At 38.4% G+C, this 20,170-nt stretch overlaps 1 protein-coding gene across 1 annotated transcript in view; it reads left to right on the forward strand.

Moving 5' to 3' along the window:
- Positions 1-20,170, forward strand: part of ITGA8 (integrin, alpha 8) — a 93,127-nt gene that overhangs the window by 45,219 nt on the left and 27,738 nt on the right. The window contains exons 20-24 of the mRNA XM_010003618.1: positions 1,257-1,349; positions 5,459-5,538; positions 11,279-11,359; positions 16,347-16,452; positions 19,100-19,258. Coding sequence (XP_010001920.1) covers positions 1,257-1,349; positions 5,459-5,538; positions 11,279-11,359; positions 16,347-16,452; positions 19,100-19,258 — 519 coding nt within the window. The remainder of the gene's footprint in view (positions 1-1,256; positions 1,350-5,458; positions 5,539-11,278; positions 11,360-16,346; positions 16,453-19,099; positions 19,259-20,170) is intronic.

The following is a 20,170-nucleotide window of genomic DNA, read 5'->3' on the forward strand; positions in this document are numbered from 1 at the left end:
ATCACAAGTCCCAACCCTCAAATAGCTTTGAAAGGCTGTTAGTGCACAGGATGTGCTGTGCAACAAACTGTGTCTCCTCCTGGTGAACTGTAAAATTGTAAGCGTGTGTGAGGTGTGTACTGAGGCCATTCTTCTGTTCTTGGGAAATGATGAGGTCAGCATGGCCATGCTAGCTTTTACAGATGGGAATTACTTGGTAGTGGGTATCAGGTTTTCCAGGATTTCCCAGGTCTTTTTAAATAAAGAGCAAGACAGTGCACATACTGCTTAATCTGTGAGAATCATAAATGAGGGGAGAGGTAGTGGGAGAGCCTTACAGCTTCAACTACCTGCATCCTGCTTCTGCAGAGCTTGTTTGCTTCTGCACATAAATGAAAGTATTTTCTTTTACTGAATATGCAAGAGGAAAATGGAAAAAAAACCTCCAAGCATTTAGTTGCTTTTTCATACTCTGTGTCTCCTGACTTCCACTATTCTACAGCTCTTCCTCCTTTTATACAGTCTGTTCTTTCTACTGATGATAACAACTAGTGAAAAAGACAACAACATACATTTTACATTAGAGGGAAATTGTATGAGTGCATCCTCAAAGTTGTTGAATAAAACTGCCTGAGAAATGTTAGGTATAAACTGGGCTTTGAAGTAATACTTGCTGGAAAAACAGTTAAATTTTACTTACTGCTATAAATCATAAAAATCTTAATTTCTGATAATGTGAAAATCTGTCTCCTTTGTTGTGAAATTATAAACACAGGTAACAGTTGATGTTTTCACATACATATTTAAGGTTCTAAGTACTTTACCATAGGTTAGAAAATAAAATTTTAAACTTGGACCATAATAAAGTTCTGCCAATGCCAGAATTTTACTACAGAGACTTACAGTGATGGATAGTACAACTGTTGCAATTAATCTGAGCCCTATTCTCCTTACCCAGTTCTGCCTACACTTTCTTTTTTCTCTGTTGAGTCATTATGACTATAGGAATGATTCACAATAACAAAGCAGTATGTTAAAGTTAGAAATACAGTGATCTCATCATGGCTTTTAAGGTGGTGGGAAACTTTTCTGTTTGTTTTCCCTGGCATCAGTTTTCTCCCATTGTCTGACAATGAAGAATTAAATGTTTTGACAAGCACACTGAGCAGGTGTCTGAAATCAAAAGAAATGTCACAGTCAAAAAGGCATGACTTTCCCAACTGTATATAAATTTCTTTGTGATCTCTGACCTCTATATTGGTGTCCTTTTGTTACAGGCACTGCGTGTATTGAGCTGTGATTACAAGATGGAAAATGAAACTAGAATGGTGGTTTGTGATCTTGGGAACCCCATGGTGGCTGGCACAAATGTAAGGGAAAACCAGATGCATTTTCTAATTTTTATCTAAATGAATTTTAAATGGGAGCAAATGGAAAACTCTTCATTTATCAGAATGTGTTCCAATAAGCAGCACCTAAACCAAATTATTTACTTGGACAGGAAACTGTTGGTGTAGTAAGAGGAAGTAGTGTGCTTCTGAAAAACTGACAGTTTGTTTTTCTAAAAGATAAATGATGCTAGAACCTTTGTTTTATTTAACTTACTCTAAAGAAAATGAGAGTGACTCAATTCAATTGGCAGAAGTTGCACTACTATGAGGAGATAATCCAAATCCATGATTATGATCTGTTTATTTCACCCCTTTATTATGCTTTTTACTTAAGATATGTATAGTAAGTGACAGCTTCTTTAGCCTATCATCTTGAGTGCAAAAGGCCTGTCTTATCATTAATTTCTGTGAAAATCTGGTTAGAGTCAAGTTTTCCTTCAAGTTATTTATGTCATTCTAATCATTTTCCTAAGACAGCTGTTTGTAAATCATATTACATATTAGATGGAACATTGGTTCCATTGGAACATAGTTTTTAGATAAAAGTGGAACTGAATAATGACTAATGATGGACAGCAGGTAACAACATAAGTTTGAGATGAAAAAGGTTCATTACAAAGACAGATGGCAAAAGTATTTTATTATAGTGAGTGAAAGCTTAAAGCCTAACTTTATCTTTGAAACCAGCTCCCCTAAAAGCTTAGAAAAGGTGAGAGGGCTTGAGGTTTTTCAGTCCAAATGTATTTATGATGGCAAATGTACTTCCAACAGTGAAATACCAGCCCTTTGTAAAAATGACATAAATCGCAAGAGGCTGCTCTGATCTATTTCCAGTTTTGCAAAACAATTCTACTCTGGCAGGAGATAAGTTGCTCTCAAAATATTTGGTTTGAAAGGGACTCTCTGTGGAAGTTGTGAGGGAGTGAGAAGGAAGGGTTAAGTCAAAATCAAACATTCCTAAACTCTGGAGTCATTGTAATGACTTTTCAGCATCCTGAAATCTTAGAATTGGTTAACTCTTTAAGATCATCTGAATATGAAGATTATGTCAGGATTTTATGATATGGGGTATTGCTGCAGTGAGCTACAGAGTTGTCAGATGCTTCTTCAAAACACATTATTGTCATTAAAATTGATATATCTCTGACTTCCTGAAAACTGGTGACCTTCAAATCATTTACTGCCCACAAAAATTGCTTAACTTTTTCAGCAGTATATTTGTGATTAAAAAATAAGACAGAAAGATAAAAAAATAAGATAAAACCAAACAGGAAGAAAAATCACACTGTATGGCCCAGAATGCAAACTAAATGTTTGGGATACCATCTCACAGGCAAAGAGTGCTCCAAGTTATGACAATGAAATGGATCTGACTAACAAGCTTCCTAATGCCTGTTCAGTGGCCTGAGCAGGTGAGGTGTAGGTTTCATTATAAATTCTGGTAGATCGATTTGGGCATTAATAGAAATCACTAGAAATAAGGTTAGAAGGCTGGGAGGCTGGGAAGATCTTGCCTGTTACTTGAGTTGTACCTAACGGGTTCTTAAATTGCACAGAGGCTTTCTCTTTCATATGTCCTGTAAAACCCTTCAAAAATGCTAGCATATGCAAAAAAAGCATACTTCTAGATCCTGTCAAACATAGTAAAAGATTAAAAGTTACCAGGAATGGCAAAAATTTCATGTATTTCAAAGATGCATGATGTGAATGTGGAATAAAATAATGCAATGTTAATGAAACTAACATCACTTGGAAAATTTTAAATAAAATTAAACTATTCTGATAAAATAAATGCCCCAATAAAATAAGGAGGTTGAGTGATTGCTAAGTTACAAGCTTAAGCAAATTGGCCTCACTCTTGGCCTCAGTGGATTTTCAGCAAGGGCGTGTGAGCATCTCTGCCCCATTATTAGGAGCAGTGTCAAGGGCTACTTAACAAAGTCATAGGGCCATACAAAGGCAACATCTGCAGCTTATTAGACTCATCCAGTAGGAGTATGTTTCAATATTAAATAAGGGATTAAGCCTCAAGGGTAAAACAGATCATCAGAACTACGCTTCACGTCTCCTTTATCTAAGCAAAATTTTGTCTTGATTCATCACATTTTTTTTCCTGCTGTAAGTGGGAACAAGTTTATAGAAACTGATCAGTAAAAACAGTAAGAGAAATGCTGCATTAAATAATTGGAAATTTTTGTCTCAGATTTAAAAAATCATGTTGCATTTTTCAAGGGGAATAAATTTTAACACAGTTCTTAAAATAATCTCCATAAAGTGTTCTTAAAAATAGCTTACATTTCTATTCCAGGTCAGCTATTCAGCTTCAGTTTGATTTCATTAGCATTAACTTCTCATCTTAAAAATTTTGCTTCCAAAAAGATAAATTAGCTGTACCTGTGATATTAAAATGGTCAGAAATCAAAGATTCAAACTTGCCATTGCTTTTGTGATGACAATATTGCTTTCATCGCATAGAACAACTGAAAGAAGTAATTAAAACAGGTTAGCTAAGTATTGTTCTGGAGATGGATTAAGATTCAGTGATGCACCACTACAAGTGAGGAAAGAAGGAGGTTTAGAAGAATTTTTTATTACTATTTTTTAGATAATGCTTGAGGAAAAGGAGTTGCTTAACCATCTTAAATGACACACACAGGGTAAAATGCCTGCTCTTCAGTGATGTTGAATCTAGGTCCCAAACATAAAACTCAACGTTGTGTAGTACCCTGTTGCTGACAGTGTTACTCCAAGTATGTTAGGGAGGGTATGCCCAGCAGACAACTCTCTTTTTTCTTTCTTTTTTTTGTGTCTTGTTTTTTTGTTGTTGTTGTTTTTCCCCTGTAATCTAGTCATATTGGCAGAGATGAAGGAATGATGTCTTCATTTCCTAATGCCTTTTGATTAATTTCTCAGGAAAATTGTTTCTCCACATGGAGAATATGACTGTATGTAATCATCTTTAAAAAAAAACTATTGGAAGCACAGTGTGCAAGTCATCTGGAGGGGAATTTTACCATTAGGCAATACGGGAGGTAGCAGAGTGGTAAAGTGTACAAGACTACAGACTGTAGGCTCTACTGTCAGTCTCAGTGAAAATTCACCTTTCAAAAACTGCCAGACCTAAAACACATGCAGTTGAAATGAGGCAATTAAAAACATGAATTTAAACATTGCAGTATAATTTTATTTATTTAGCTTGGAGGGCAGATGCCATCTTCCCTTTCTCCCCTGCCACTTGCATACTGGGGCTGTAACGATGTCCAACAAGAGGATTACAGAGACCTCACCATATGCTGTTATGTTTTTCTTACTTAGTTAGCCCTGCAAATTCCATTATTTCTTCTGATTTGACTTGTTCTTCTTTACTCCGTGGCCTTCTTGCAAAGCAAAGGGAAATTATCAGAGTGAGGAATCAAGGTCTGCATAAATGCAAGGGTGGAAGCCCTTATCTCCTTTAGTGTTGGGAATTGTATGTTTTACCCTCTGTCTTCTGTGGTTTTACACTCTTAAGTTGTGGCAAACTGAACTACAGATACAACTTTGAAGTTGTATTCCTCTTAACTGAACTATGGCTCCCAGAAGCTGCAATGCAAAAACTCAAACCAAATCAAACTAAAACATCAAGCTGCTGCTAATGTAGCTTCTGAAAGAAAAATATGTCAGCCCTGCAACACCTAAGGCATGCAGCTCATATGCCACAGCTGCGGGGACAACTGGAAGATCAGGAAGCCCTGGAGATCAGGACAAAGGCAAAGGCATGCATGGATGGAAGCAGGGATGAGAAGTGCCAGACAACTATTATTTTCTTTTGGCTTGGCAAAGTAAAGGAAAGACTGTCAGGATGAAGAAGGGCCTCCTGCTGTCTTCTTGGTAGCATGCTTCTCTTGCTCTTGATCTTTCATCTGTCCAGCCAAGTTTTCCATCTGGTGAAATACATGGGCAGGATCCTGTGTTTTCCTGAAAACTAGATTATAATATTTCATATTAATTTTAAAAAAGAACAGTACAAGTCTGTGAAATGCAATGTGGAATACTGCTTTCATGAGAGATCAACCATTTTTGGTAACATTGTTTTGTTTCTTTCTCAGTTCTCTACAGGCATTCGATTTTCTGTTCAGCATTTTGAAAATGCAGATTTCAGCATCAATTTTGAGCTTCAAATAAAAAGGTCAGATGTTTTTTCAAGAGTATGGTTATTTTAAAGTCTGAATTCCTATTGATACCTTAAGTTTATTATATAAGAAGGTTATTCTAACTCTTTAGTGTCAGTAGTTATTTCATAGAATCATAGAATCATAGAATCTTAGGGGCTGGAAGGGACCTCGAGAGATCATCTAGTCCAACCCCCCTGCCAGAGCAGGGTCACCTAGAGTACATCACACAGGAACTCATCCAGGTGGGTTTTGAATGTCTCCAGTGAGGGAGACTCCACAACCTCCCTGGGCAGTCTGTTCCAGTGCTCTGTCACTCTCACAGTAAAAAAATTTTTTCGGATATTCACCTTGAATCTCCTATGCTCCAATTTACACCCATTACCCCTTGTCCTATCACTGGTAATCACTGAGAAAAGCCTAACTCCGTCCCCCTGACACTCACCCCTTACATATTTGTAAACATTGATGAGGTCACCCCTCAGTCTCCTTTTCTCCAAGCTAAAGAGACCCAGCTCCCTCAGCCTTTCCTCATAAGGGAGATGTTCCACTCCCTTAATCATCTTCGTAGCTCTGCGCTGGACTCTTTCAAGCAGTTCCCTGTCCTTCTTGAACTGAGGGGCCCAGAACTGGACACAATACTCCAGATGTGGCCTCACCAATGCAGAATAGAGGGGGAGGAGAACCTCTCTTGACCTACTAACCACACCCTTTCTAATGCACCCCAGGATGCCATTGGCCTTCTTGGCCACAAGGGCACATTGCTGGCTCATGGTCATCCTCCTGTCTACCAGGACCCCCAGGTCTCTTTCACCTACACTACTCTCCAGCAGTTCAGCCCCCAACCTGTACTGGGACATGGTGTTGTTCTTCCCCAAATGTAAAACTCTGCACTTCCCCTTGTTGAATTTCATCATGTTTCTCCCCGCCCAACTCTCCAACCTATCTAAGTCTCTCTGAATGGCAGCACAGCCTTCTGGTGTGTCAGCCACTCCTCCCAGCTTAGTGTCATCAGCAAACTTGCTGAGGGTACATTCTATACCCTCATCCAGGTCGTTGATGAAGATGTTGAACAACACCGGTCCCAGTACCGACCCCTGTGGGACTCCACTAGTCACACACCTCCAACCAGATTCTGCCCCATTGACTACAACTCTCTGACTCCTTCCTTTCAACCAGTTCCTAATCCACCTCACTTCCTGATCACCAAACCCATACCTGATCAACTTTTCTACAAGGATGCTGTGGGAGACGGTGTCAAATGCTTTACTGAAATCAAGATAAACCACATCTACCGCTCTACCATCATCTATCCACCTAGTAATTTCCTCATAGAAGGCTATGAGGTTAGTCAAACATGATTTACCCTTGATAAAACCATGCTGACTGCTCTTGATGACCCCCATGTCCTTGATGTGCCTGGAGATAGTCACAAGAACAAGTTGTTCCATCACCTTTCCAGGGATGGAGGTGAGGCTGACCGGTCTATAGTTACCCGGGTCCTCCTTCTTGCCCTTCTTGTAGACTGGAGTGACATTTGCTATCCTCCAGTCCTCAGGCACCTCACCTGTTGCCCATGACTTACTGAAGATGATGGAGAGTGGCCTAGCAATGACCTCCGCCAGCTCCCTCAGCACCCTTGGGTGCATTCCATCTGGACCCATTGATTTATGGATGTCCAGATTACTCAACTGATCCCTAACCCAATCCTCATCTACCATGTCAAACTCTTCCTCTATCTTGACTTCTTCTGGGGCTATATGAATCTGGGGCTCATAGGGAGACCCTGCAGGAGTGAAGACAGAGGCAAAGAAGGCATTCAGCACCTCTGCCTTCTTTATATCCTCTGTCACCAGGGCTCCCACCTCATTCCTCAATGGGCCAATATTGCCTCTACTGCTAGTTTTGCTAGCTATGTATTTGAAAAAGCCCTTTCTATTATCCTTAACCTGACTTGCAAGGTTAAGTTCCAAGGAGGCCTTAGCTTTCCTAATTGCCTCCCTACATCCTCTGACAACAGTCCTATATTCCTCCCACGTGACCAGCCCCTCCTTCCATGATCTGTAGATTTTCCTTTTCCACTTAAGTTTGCCCAGTAGTTCCTTCTTTAACCATGCAGGTCTCCTAGCACCCTTACTAGATTTCCTAACCATTGGGACACTCTGATCCTGTGCTTGCAAGAAGTGGTCCTTGAATGTTGACCAGCTATCTTGAGCTCCTTTATTTTCTAGCACCCTGTCCCATGGGATTTCCCTTAATAGATGATTGAGGAGACCAAAGTTTGCCCTGTGGAAGTCCAGGGTTCTGGTCCTGCTGGGTATTTTGTTCCTTCCACACAGGATATGTACTCATATAAAATCTGTTTTGTTGTGATTACATCAGCTCAGTTAAGATTTTATTAGCATTTAAATTCTATCACCATGCCTTACAAATTAGGTAGTTAATATTGTACAAACAAGGCAAACAAATAATTATCTTACTGTATTGCTTAATAATCTACCTGGTCTTCTGACATTTTTCAAAAAGAATTTTCAGCTTCAGTACAATACATTTTTTTTCTACTATGTTCTTGTTTGTTACACAGTTGTCAGGCTTTTCACTCTCAGTCTATCCTTCTTTCTCTCTTTCTTTACCTTTCTTCTTTTAGATTCTGTAGTATTGCTACATTAAAAGAGAAAGCAAGGAGACTTGCTATTAAGGGGAAGAAATTCAAAGTAGAGTGAAAAGTCATAGCAGTACTGTGAATAATTAGAATGCAATGATTCTTTGAACCTTAATTCTTACCCACAGACTTTCAACTTGCCCCTCATCAGCCCCTGCACAAAACTCAATACATTCTAGTTGCTCTCTCACATAAAGAGCAACTCCACCACCTCGCTTCCCTGCCCTATCTTTCCTAAAAAGCACATAAAGCACATTTCATGGGCTTTCCTATGGTATCTTGCTTCAGGAGAATTTGTGGAGTTGGAGCCTTGTTAGCTTTTAGCAAAATCAGTCTTAGATTTATTCTGAGGGTTTTGTTATGTTAAAATTCAGGTTAATTGATTTTGGTCAGTGGCATAAGGACCTGCTAAAGATTTGCCAAATTTGCACTTTGTGTTCCACTTCAGAATTAATGAGTAGTGATCACTTTGTAACAAAGTTCTATGTTTACAAACGTGCCATGCTCTGAAAAACAAATACATGCCACTTCTTCACAACAATTTAAAAAAGTAGGAGAGCAGTTAAAACCTGCTCAACTAATTTACTGCCATGAAGGGACAAAACTGTTCTGGTTTGATGAAAGTGAACCTTTGTAATTTTTCCATTATTTTCCTCCACATTTTTGAGGCTGAAATATTGCTGCTGGAGAATCTTCTAGTTAATGCTAGGCAGTAATTCCTCCACAGGGACAAAAAAACACAGGACAGGCTGGGTTAGGACAACAGCAAGAACAAACCTGGGGCGTTTTCAGTAGGTGGCAGGGCTTCTGCTCCACCTGTCCTCATCAAATGCACACTGGAGCTCCTGATGGGGCCCTCCCTGCCCCAGACAGAAGGACTTAATTGCTGATGTCTGTCCTTCAGTGAGGGCCTTGATCGTGGTCACTGTGGTTAATAACTGAGACATTTAAAATGTTTAGGTCATGTTTCCAGAATGTAAACCTTGAAGGAAAGTACATGCAGAAGCTCAGGAAGGGCATAGCAAGGCTACAGAAGACAATGAGGTGCCTGTTCAGGCCTCCACCTGCTTCCAGGAGTCTGGCTGGCGAACTGGAGGCCATGGAAACCTAGGCATGAGCTTCTCTAGAGAAAGATACAAGATGTAACATCTGGCCTGTAGGTCCTCTGTCCATACCACTGTTCACTGCAGGTCTTTAATGCAAGTAATACAGTTTGAAGTGTGTATCAGAGACTCTTATCACTGCCCTTTTTGGGCTGTGAAGCTGATGAGCTTCAGAGTGTTTTGGGTACCCAGATCTTTCTAGATAAAAGTTGCACGTAGATCACAAAAAATAGCAAAAAATGGCAAGGCTTTACTGAGGAATAAGTCTGAACTTCAGGAGATAGCACCATCTCATGCTTCCATTACCTGAAGGAAATAAGCAGGAGACTGAGTAGTGTCTTGAAATCTGATTCCTTTTCTGATGTGGCATTTGCTAGGAATTATATACCTTTTAGAGAGGAAGATGTCCTGGCACTTCTATTTAAACTATTTTCTTCTCTACAGAATACCATAAAGCACAAACAAGATTTGAATACCAAATATATATGAGCAAACTCTGTATTTTAACTCTACAGAAAGCAGTGCCATTAAACAATTTGAAGAGCAGCTTCTTCTAGGTGTTTAGTGATACCATAATTTTTATACTTCAAGCATTTTTTGTACTTCTGTACTGAGAACAGTGACTATAGAGAATTACATCAAAAGTTCAAATTATGTTTGAGGGGAATCTGCATTAGTTTACAAACAAATTAGAGTTGCTTCTATTTTTGGCAGTGTGTAACCAGAAAGCTTGGATCAAAGCAGTATTGTCCTTTATTGCTCAGGACTCAGTTGCTGGGAATGCTGGCCTCCTCTGAATGTTTCCATTTGATTGATGCTACCCAGATGTGATAACAGTAAACTGTGACAGCAATAGAAGCTTAGTCTCCATGAAGCAAGGAAGTACTTGATTGGAAAAAACCTCCAAACTTAGTACTGTTAATCTCATAATTAAATTAATTGTAAGTCTGTAATTATTATTATTTTCACCATCTTAATGAATTTGAACCTGCAAACCTTTCTTTTAATGAGCAGGCTATAGTCATAGGAATTCCCCTCTCTAATGAGATAAACTACCTTTGCTACAAAGGAATTGCGATAGGAGAAGACAATAAAGTGAGTGAGAGTACTAGGCTTTAAACATAGGAATCTGTTTTCACTGCTAAGTGGGATTAAAAATGTAAACACTCTCTGGATAGAGGAGGGGAGAAAATAAGAAAGGTAAAGAAACAGTTTATTTTGGTTCTTTTTCTTCAGAGACTCTGTCATGAAGAAGTCAGAAGTTTGGAGAGTCATAAAAGCAAATTTTATTATAAAAAAACCCATTTTATTAATTAACACTGTCTTCCTCACTTTTATTAAGATGCATTAAGATGTTCTATTACAATGTTCCTATCTGTACAGATAGCAAAATTGAACAAGGAAATTTACATTATATTCTGAGCTAAATAAATTTGTATCATTATATTCATGCATAGGATTACTTAATCTTTAAAAGAAGCTTGAGGTAACTATATTATTAAACATCTGATGATCTCAGATCATATAAAACTTAAATACCAGTGTCCTACAAGACTGAAAAGTGGCAGTACAAAGCCCATGCTGTAGTATCACACACACAGAGAATCATGATGGTTGGGGGAAAAAAAAAAGGAAAAACCACACACTCCACAAAGCCAACACTACCATGCAGCCCCAAAAAACCCACCATAGCCCTCAGAGCATGCCCTGAGTGCCACATCTACACACTTCTCAAATACCTCCCGGCATGGTGACTCCACCACCTCCCTGGACAGCCTGTTTCAGTACCTGACTACTCTTTCAGTAAAGAAATTCTTCCTAATATCTAGTCTAAACCTCCCCTGGAGAGCAGTGAGGTCTCTCCTCAGCCTCCAGTATGTCCAGTGACATCTTTTCCTAATTTTAGGCCTTGTGGTATTCATAGCTATATATGTAACAATTTAAGAGTTCTGCTAAGTAGCCTTTTTAAACCCTTATACATATCTTTTCCAGTTCTAACAAGGTTAATTCCACCAGCAATGTAGTTAACCTCCATATCAACATCAGTGCTGTGGCTCAAGTACAGATCAGAGGGTAAGTATTCAACCATTTCAATTCATAATTATAACTATTTTTTGAGTTGAATCTTGCCACATATAATGATGCCATGTAGTGACTCTTTCAACATACTATAGTCCCAAATACCTTCTACACCAAGAACACCTGAAAATTCCAAGGGAGCCTCACTCCTGCAAACCTTGCACAATGGAGCTACTAAGGACTTACCAAGTCATGTAGGGCAGGTCTGCTTATGTGGACTCCAGTAAACTGGGTGTCTGTGCAAATGCAGCACACTGTAGAGTCCCACGTTGTAGGGCCAACATTTGGACATTCAAATTGTGTATGGATGTTATTAATGTGAAACACTTCTTCATGTGTGTAGATCTGCTTGTGCAACCACATAGGCACTTTATTCTGAATACCAAAGCAGACTCTGCTGATTTTATGGCTGGACTGATGAAATGCAGCATGACAGAGCATATGCTGACAGAGCAGAGTGAGGCTCTTGGGGAGAGGATGAGTAAGGAATGAGCTAAGACATCAGCCAGCTTTACCTGTAGGATTCTTACATTTCTGTCTGAAGCAGGTGCCTGTCCATTGGCACAAGGGGTACAGAAGCTAAACAAGCACGGGAAAGGATAAAAGATAATTGTTTCTAGCTCTGTTTTGACATACAGCTTGTTTTCAGAAACTGCAGTTTAAATATAAAATGCAAGTAGGTGATAAGGATCTCAGACTACCCTGTAAAATCTTGGAACTCCTGCCCTGGCATCCTAGGAGAAGTTGGCAGGACATTCTTTTAAAGCAAGTAATTGCCAAAAATGTTGTTGTTTTGTTTTTTTTGTCTGGGATCTCAGATTTCCTACATCTTCTCTTCTCAAACTACAGCTCTGGATCTGCAAGGGGAGAACAGGAGGTACATGGCCCAGCTTCACTCCCACGATCAGGCCATGAGGCCTGGCTGATGCAAGAGGCATAGATGTTTCTTACATGATGCACCTCAACGGGTTTCCTTAGGTGTAAAAAAATAAAATGCATTTATTTATGCTTTTGTGGATTTATAAAAATCCATTTATTGTTATCAGTTCTAAGATAATACTTTGACTACCTAGTGACAGCAGAGTCCAGCTATTTTGCAGATCACAGAGATCATGTTTTCTGCTCAAATATTGAATCTAAATCAGATTTATAAAGTATTTTTCATCACATTTCTAAGTGCTTTCCAAGTTAAGAAGACTAGCCCTAAGGCTAGAGTTATGTGGAAAAAGAGGACTGACACCTAGAGTCTGTGTGGATGTATGTTAACACTTATATTTCTGGAAAGGAGCCACTGCAAGAAAACATGTTTAAAAAGAAGATAAATTAGTATATTTAGTTTTCTGTAATTAGTGGCAATCTAGGGAAATTAACTCCATAGGAAGAAAGGTGAAAAATACAAAAGTAGAGGAAGGTAACAGAGAATGAGAAATAGAGGAAAGAGAGTTAGTTGGTGGGCTGCAGATGTGAGGAAATGTTGGGAGATGGAAACTACTAGAAGTTGTCATGGGTGGACACCCAGGTTAAGGAGTTTCAGAAAACCAATTAAATCACTGTGGATAGACAAGATTTCTCAGTAAGGGCTGCTTCCAGTGCTGTAGATTTGGGGGTTTTTTTCAGTGAGTTTGCTCATCGCTTTCATAGAAAAATCTGATAAGGATTTTGTATTCTTTGCAAGATTTTTGGAAAGTTTGGGCCTTAATCGTGTTCTTTTTTGTGAAAAGTTCTGCAATAGGTAAATAGATAGACCCCAAAAAATGACCAAAACATACTCAGTTCTTAAGAAGTGCGTGACCACGAGTAGAAAAATGGCTTGAATTGTTGCCTGCAATGCTGAGAAACAAGTTATTAAGTACAGAGGAATTAGTTAACTGAATAACTTCCTGTTCTTTTTCTCTTCAGTCTTTTAATATTCTCATTAGCTATAGCATGCATGTACAAAGGAGTATTGCCAAAAGCTTTGCTGACAGATTTTGCTAATTAGTCAGAGATGCTAAAGCATACAGCTCCAAGGGAACTATTTGCTCAGTTTCCTAAATAAAAATAAAAGAGAGACTGTGTCCACATTTGGAATGGAAAATAACTTTCGTTGGTTTCCCTACTGCTCTGTAAAATGTTGTATGAAGTGGGACTGGAATGATAGTACATTTGACTGAGGAAAATTAAGTAGTTATCAAATTTATGCAGATATATGCATGCATGCTTGTATACAGTGGACCCATGCAAGTACTGCCTCTGGGAGAAAGGCAGAAATATTCTTCAGCATCTTATTCAAAAGAAATGTAACTCCTTAGATAGCTCATTCAATGAGCAGTTGCTCTAATAACTGAGATTTTATTATTTTGCTCACTTTTTCTTCTTTTTTTGTAGTTATCAAATTTATGCAGATATATGCAGTAGGAATTTTTATTTCCCACTGCTGAAAGAGCACTAGAGGAACAAGGGGTTCAGGAAGGAAGTAATTTGGACTGGAAGGACTTGCAGCTGGCAGAGTTCCTTTGCTATATCCCACATAAGCATTTTCTGTTGAACATACTTCATCAGTCTTATTTTCTTATTTGACTGATCATTATCACCTAAAAGTCTAGGAAAAATCCTCATCTCTCTAAATCTTTAATTTTTTTTTTTTAAATTTCTAAGTTATATGCAAAATAATATAGCCAAAAGAGAGGATTTCTGTTTAATTTTACCTGATTTTGCTACTTCCTTGTCAATCGCAGAAGTCCTAAAATAACTGTAAAATCTGCTAAAATAAATAATCCTATATATAAGTTTTAATTGAAAGTCTACATTTACACTTTGCACTTCGTTATTCAGTGGATAAGAAAACAGTGCACAGAGAATGTGATAGAAAACACAGGGATTTGAAACCTGATACCTGCTTCTTTCTGTCTGTGTGCACTTCCTGGTCTGCAGATTTTTGCAGTAGCTGTATTTTGGCTTTTTTAACAACAAAGGAAAGCTCCTATTCTCTAACAACGATTAATAATTAACATTCTTACTAGAAGCAAAGCCATTTGTGAAGGATAACGAATCAGGCTAAGTACCTCGACTGAAATGACTTTTTAATCCATGTTTAATTTCCTCTATTTGTCATGTACATTTGTCCTCTGGCATACTTGTTACTACAAAATGCTGGCCTTTTCAAGTCTGGGGAAGTATTTAGAGTTAGTGGGATACTCCAGGATACCCTAAATTTCATGAAAAGTTGTTCTTCAGCTGAATGTTTTTGTTCTCCAGGATCCCTTGCTGCTTTGAGAAGCTGTATTCTGTAGGAAAGTTCCTATCAGACATTTCATTCATTGTATGTGACATAAGAGCTGGATGCAGGAACAGTTTGTTTCTTCCTGAAGTATTTAAAAATGTCAGCATTTGAAAAAAAAAAAATAATAATCCAGTCTTCTGTTCTCTTATTCAAGGGGCAATCTGCAGTTGTGCATTCTCTGTTTTGAGTCAATGGAAAGTGAATTAACACTGGTGGATAGAATTCCTTTTTATCAAATGTTGTATTCTGAAATAAACCTCATTAACAATTCTATTTTAACAGCTTTCTGTAAGCAAACTTCCAGCTTTGGCAGAACAAGCATGAAAATTTTATGGCTTTTCTTTAAGCTAAAGATTCTGGAAACCAGCAAAATTGAAGGAGAGTTGACCCTTGTAAAGAAAGGGTAATACCATTTTAGCCCCTGTAGTACTTGCAGATGACAGATGTCTGTGCCAGAACTTGCTTAATGTGCTAAAAGAAATTACTGGCCTCTGATTTCCCAACTTCTCATCAACTGAGTAAGGTTAGAGCTGGCATCTGAATGGAATCCCTCCAAGGATCTTTCCGTTTCTATGGGAAATAAAATGCTTGTAATTATTAAAATAGAAATGTTAAGAGAAGAGGATTTGGTCCTTTCTTGACGTCAGAAAGAAAGGAAAAACAAAATAGCATATGGAAAGTTGTCAAATATTAAATCACTGTATTCTTTATGTATGTTTGATTTGCATGTTGCAAGTTACAGCAGTGTTTTAGGGAATGCCTTAGCTGCCACTTTATTGGGGAAGCAAATGGGAAGCCTGGAGCACTATTTCAGGTTCTCATCCTAAATTCCATGTCTTGATACATCAGTTTCCATTGTGACTTTATGGCAGTCATTTGCTTTATCTGTGCCTCAGTTTCCCACCAGTAAAGCAGATAGACTGCTTTGCAAGATTTTTTAAAGGAACAATAACAGAAGTTACAAGGAATTCACAGTTATTGAATCGTAAAATCATAGAATTGTCCTGGTTGGAAGGGACGTTGAAGATCATCAAATCCAACCATAACCTAAATCCCTCTACCATAATCTGATTTACCCGTTCAGTGCTTAAATCATGTCCCTAAGCACTACATCTATATTTCTTTTAAACACTTCCAGGGATTGTGACTCCACCACCTCCCTGGGCAGACTGTTCCACTGCCAACCACTCTTTCAGTAAAGAAATTCTTTCTAATATCCAGTCTAAACCTCCCCTGGCACAGCTTCAGGCCGTAAAGTCAGAGCAGTTAAATAAATATTTTAAAATGTATTGCAGGGAAGGAAGATGCATAGCACTAGCCATCTACATGCTTTAAACGGAAATAAGAAAACACATCTATTTACTTAGCATAACTCTACTTTTGTGGATAATGTGTTCAGACACCTCATAAGTGAGAATGTTGTGAATGCCCGACAGACACCATTCCTCTCTGCAAATAGAGTCACTCTCTTGTCCGGAAAGGACCATCCATCCATCACAAAAAAGTGTGAAACTAAATGCACACCCTCAGTAGTCTGTAAAGACTGGGTAGTACTTGATGGAAGCATTCTGTTGTTCACCTCACCTAATTCTAATGAATGTGCCCAAAGAAAATGCCCTTGAGGGTTCAGGTTTCTATAGTGCTCTTTATTTTTTTGTAAAAGTAATGTAGCCAATCACTGGTAACAGTTACTATTTTAACCTGTTTTGTATATTACAGAGTGTCTCACCCCCCAACAATTATTTTGCCACTTCACAACTGGGAATCCAAAGATGAACCTACAAAAGAAGAAGAACTTGGTCCTTTAGTAGAACACATCTATGAGGTAAAAATGATACATGTTGCCACAAGACCTCATGCTGCTCCCATTGAAATTCTGATGATTTTGGGTTATTTTCTTTATCTACAACTAAATAAAGCCACAAATGTAAATATTCTGACTTTAGCACATGACCTAAATCTAATCTGGGAATTCACAACCCTAGTGTCTCCTCATGTTAGCGGAGGAGATATTTGTTTATGCTGGGAGTCTGTCTTTGGCATTTAAGGAAACAGTAAATGATTTGGGTGTTTGACAAGAACTAAAAACAGTGTTTAAAAGCTCATTGCACTCAATGCCAAATATTTTCAGATATTTGACTGGTTTCTCGTTAAAAGCTGCAAGTGTTGTGCACAGGAAAAATATGCCTCCTTTGATGTTCAGTTGTAGATATCCACATAAGTTGTCACCTTATTGCTCAGAAAATGTTCTGTTGAAAATAATTCTTCATGTTTGAAGTATATTTATTTCTAACTTGCATTTTTTCTATTGATGACTTATCAATTAACAAAGAAGAGGTCAGGTTAGAAAATAGTTAATTGAGTGAACTACACAGAATACAGTCCATCTTTGGAATCTGATAGATGACCTGTATTCTAGGGGAAAGAACAGAGTTCTTCACATACTGTTATAATTCACAGATTAGCACTCAAGAAAATAAAAGCAAGTGAGCTTAATCAGCAGTGTAAGATTACAATTTGCATGGTAAATACTAAACTGCAATGAAACAAACTGCAATATACAAAATATTATTTGTGAATTCTTCATCTTAACACATTTCTCTAAGCTGGAAAACCTCTAACAAATCTTCCTGTCTCAAGCATTTGGGCTGTTTCTGAAACTATATTACAGAATCAAAGAATGGTTTGAGTTGGAAGGGACCTGAAAGATCATCTAGTTCCAACCACCCTGCATGGGTGACAGCTTGTCTGTACTCCCCCCAGGATATCTGGCCCCGCTTCTACTCTCTGTACCTTGTTTTTACATTTAACTGTGTTCAGAAGCTCTTTGCTCATCCATACAGGCCTCATGGCTCTTCTGTCTGCCTTCCTCTTTGTTGGGACAGTCTGCTCTTGGGCTTTTCTTGTTGGTTCCTCTGCCATTCAGGTGTGGAAATTGTCATCAATGCACTGGAGGAACTTCCTGGATTACTGGTGCTTTGTTGTGCATTTACACAGAAGCATCTAAGATGATCCCTCTTCAAAGCAGTCGTGCTGGCAGGGATAGCAATTTGCAGGTCAGATGCTTTCCTGTTGGCCTGCAATCCTGCAGGCCCAGGGCATGTATGTGACTTCAAATGGATTAAAATAGCTACAGTGATTAAAGAAAACACTTTCATGTTTTATTGACATCAGCAAAGCATGAAAAGCCCAAACACCCACCCCAAAAACCTTTTTTGTGAAGATCTAAGATTGAAAGTTGGAGTTTTTTTGTTCTAAATAGAGTTCATCAGTCACAAAAATTCTACACATATTTTTAAAAAGAGATTGTTTAAGGGCATTCAGAATGACCATACTTAGGATGGTAATTGATGGACTGATGGGCTGGCCCAGGACAGGAAGTATTGTTAACCATATAGATAACAACAGGAGCTGGAATGTCCCAAGTCAGATAAGCCAATGCTTCTGTAAATCTTTAAATTAGACCCCTAAGCCAAAACACCCCATATCCATTTTAGCCACTTGACAATGTAACTTCATCTTAACCTGGAGTGTATAAATACTCTCTGTGCTGTTACTATGGTGTGCATGTTTATTGGCATGAGCCTGCTTGGCATCCCGTGCTCTGCAGGGTTGTAATAGACTCAATGTCTCATCTCTGTGTGGGGGTTGGACTTTGCACACAGGGTAAAGAATCCAGTTTTGGGACAACAGGATGTTCTCGCATCTCTAGAAACTTTGAGACAAGCTCCATAGTGTTCTGCTTCCTTAGCTTTCATGACCAGTGTGAACAAATATCCAGACTTTCTGTCATCATCAGATATTTTCAAATTGTAAACTGATACAAGGAAAGTTTTTTAATAGCCTACATTTTTTTATGTCTATTATTTCTCTCTTTACTTGTTTTCCGAGAAACTATGGGATGTTACTTTTAAGAAAACTAGTTGCTTTTTTATTTTCTTTTGGGGGAATTTGATCTGAGAAGTTCAGAGTTTTTAACAGAGTTCTTAACAACAAAAACTAGTTTAAGCTCTGCTAAACCTTCTGTTCCTGCACCCTGAAATGTGATCCTTTTGTGTCCTGAAATTTCAGTTACTATTTTCAGGTACCTTTTGTTAAGGTTCACTGTATGTATTTGTATAATGTATTTTGCTACTGTGTTTTGGTTTGAGTTTTTCATACTGTTTTAGGTTATTTTACCTCTCTCACAAGTAGGAAAAAATTAGAAAGGTTATTAATTTCTAGAATGCAGACTCAAAAAAAAGGTTGTTCTCCCACATTTGCCATTGGCTTTGTGACTAACACGGAGAGGTCCTTCTCCTCTACCTGCCACAGATTCTCCACCAATAAAATATTAATAATCTCTATATCTTTTCCAAAGTACTTAAAGGCTGTGGACACTTAGAATTTGAAAATGTCTAAGTGGTGGTTGCTTTGTTCTCTGTTGTTGTTATTTACTGCCTTGGAAAGTACTGATTATATTGGTTTGACAGCTGCACAATATAGGTCCAAGTGCCGTCAACAACACAGTTCTCCGTGTCGGTTGGCCTGTGTCCAGTCGAGAAGAATTCCTTCTTTATATTCTTCATATTCAGACACATGGACCATTGCACTGCCAAACAAGCTCTCCTATTAATACAATGCAAATAAAGGTAAGTCTGCCCTTTTTATTTCCATCCCTGTCTGCATTTTGCTTGATGTTTTCTGCCTGTGCTTCAACGGGAGCTTTTGGGGAATTTTTCACAATGACCTTGAGATAATTTTCCAGGGTAAGAATCATGTTATAGATAGTCTATAATGTCTCTAGTGTGACAGTTGTGTTGCATGGTATGTGTCTGGTTTCTGCACTCTTCTTCAGTATTGCAGTGTTAGACACAAGATAATTTTTAATGGAAATTTGTAGGGTTTTTCTTTAGGGTAATTTTTCACATGGCTTTGAGTAAATGACACAATTTTTTTTCAGTTCTCATGGGACCCCTAAAATTCTTGTGTGCTGAAGAGCACATTAATTCAGGAAGTCATCTGTACAGCAGTGCTTAGCAGATTAACTCCCGAAGGTGATGTGAGCCTTTTTATGTCAAGTAATGCACACAGATCTTCGGTTGAGTGATACAACCTAGCACTGGTTTGTTTATCAAAAAGTCTTCTATCTCAACCAGTTAGCACTGGGGAAAATCCCTTATAGCACAATAATGCAAGATCATTAAACTGAAAGACAGGAACTTCTCAGAGCTGTTCATTTAACAGGCAGCCACCAGTTATTGCAACATTAAATATTTTTAAAGGGTGTAACAACTTTTTTTTTTATTCCAAAACAAATAATTTACAGGTAATTTGTATGGTGACTTATTTTTTTAGGATCATAGGCTAACTGAGGTTGGAAGAGACCTCAGAAGTACTCTGATCCAAAATCCTGCTTAAGTGGTGTCAGCTGTGAGATCAGACCAGGTTGTTCAGGACTTGATCCAGTCCGGTCTTTAAAATATCCAAGGAGAGAGATGGCAGAAACTCTCTAGGCAAATTCTGCTGCTTCTTGATTTTCTGTACAGGGAAAAGGTTTTTCC

The sequence above is a fragment of the Chaetura pelagica genome, unplaced genomic scaffold (genome assembly GCF_000747805.2).
Source record: "Chaetura pelagica isolate M959 unplaced genomic scaffold, ChaPel_1.0 scaffold418, whole genome shotgun sequence".
In the NCBI taxonomy this organism is placed as follows: domain Eukaryota; kingdom Metazoa; phylum Chordata; class Aves; order Apodiformes; family Apodidae; genus Chaetura; species Chaetura pelagica.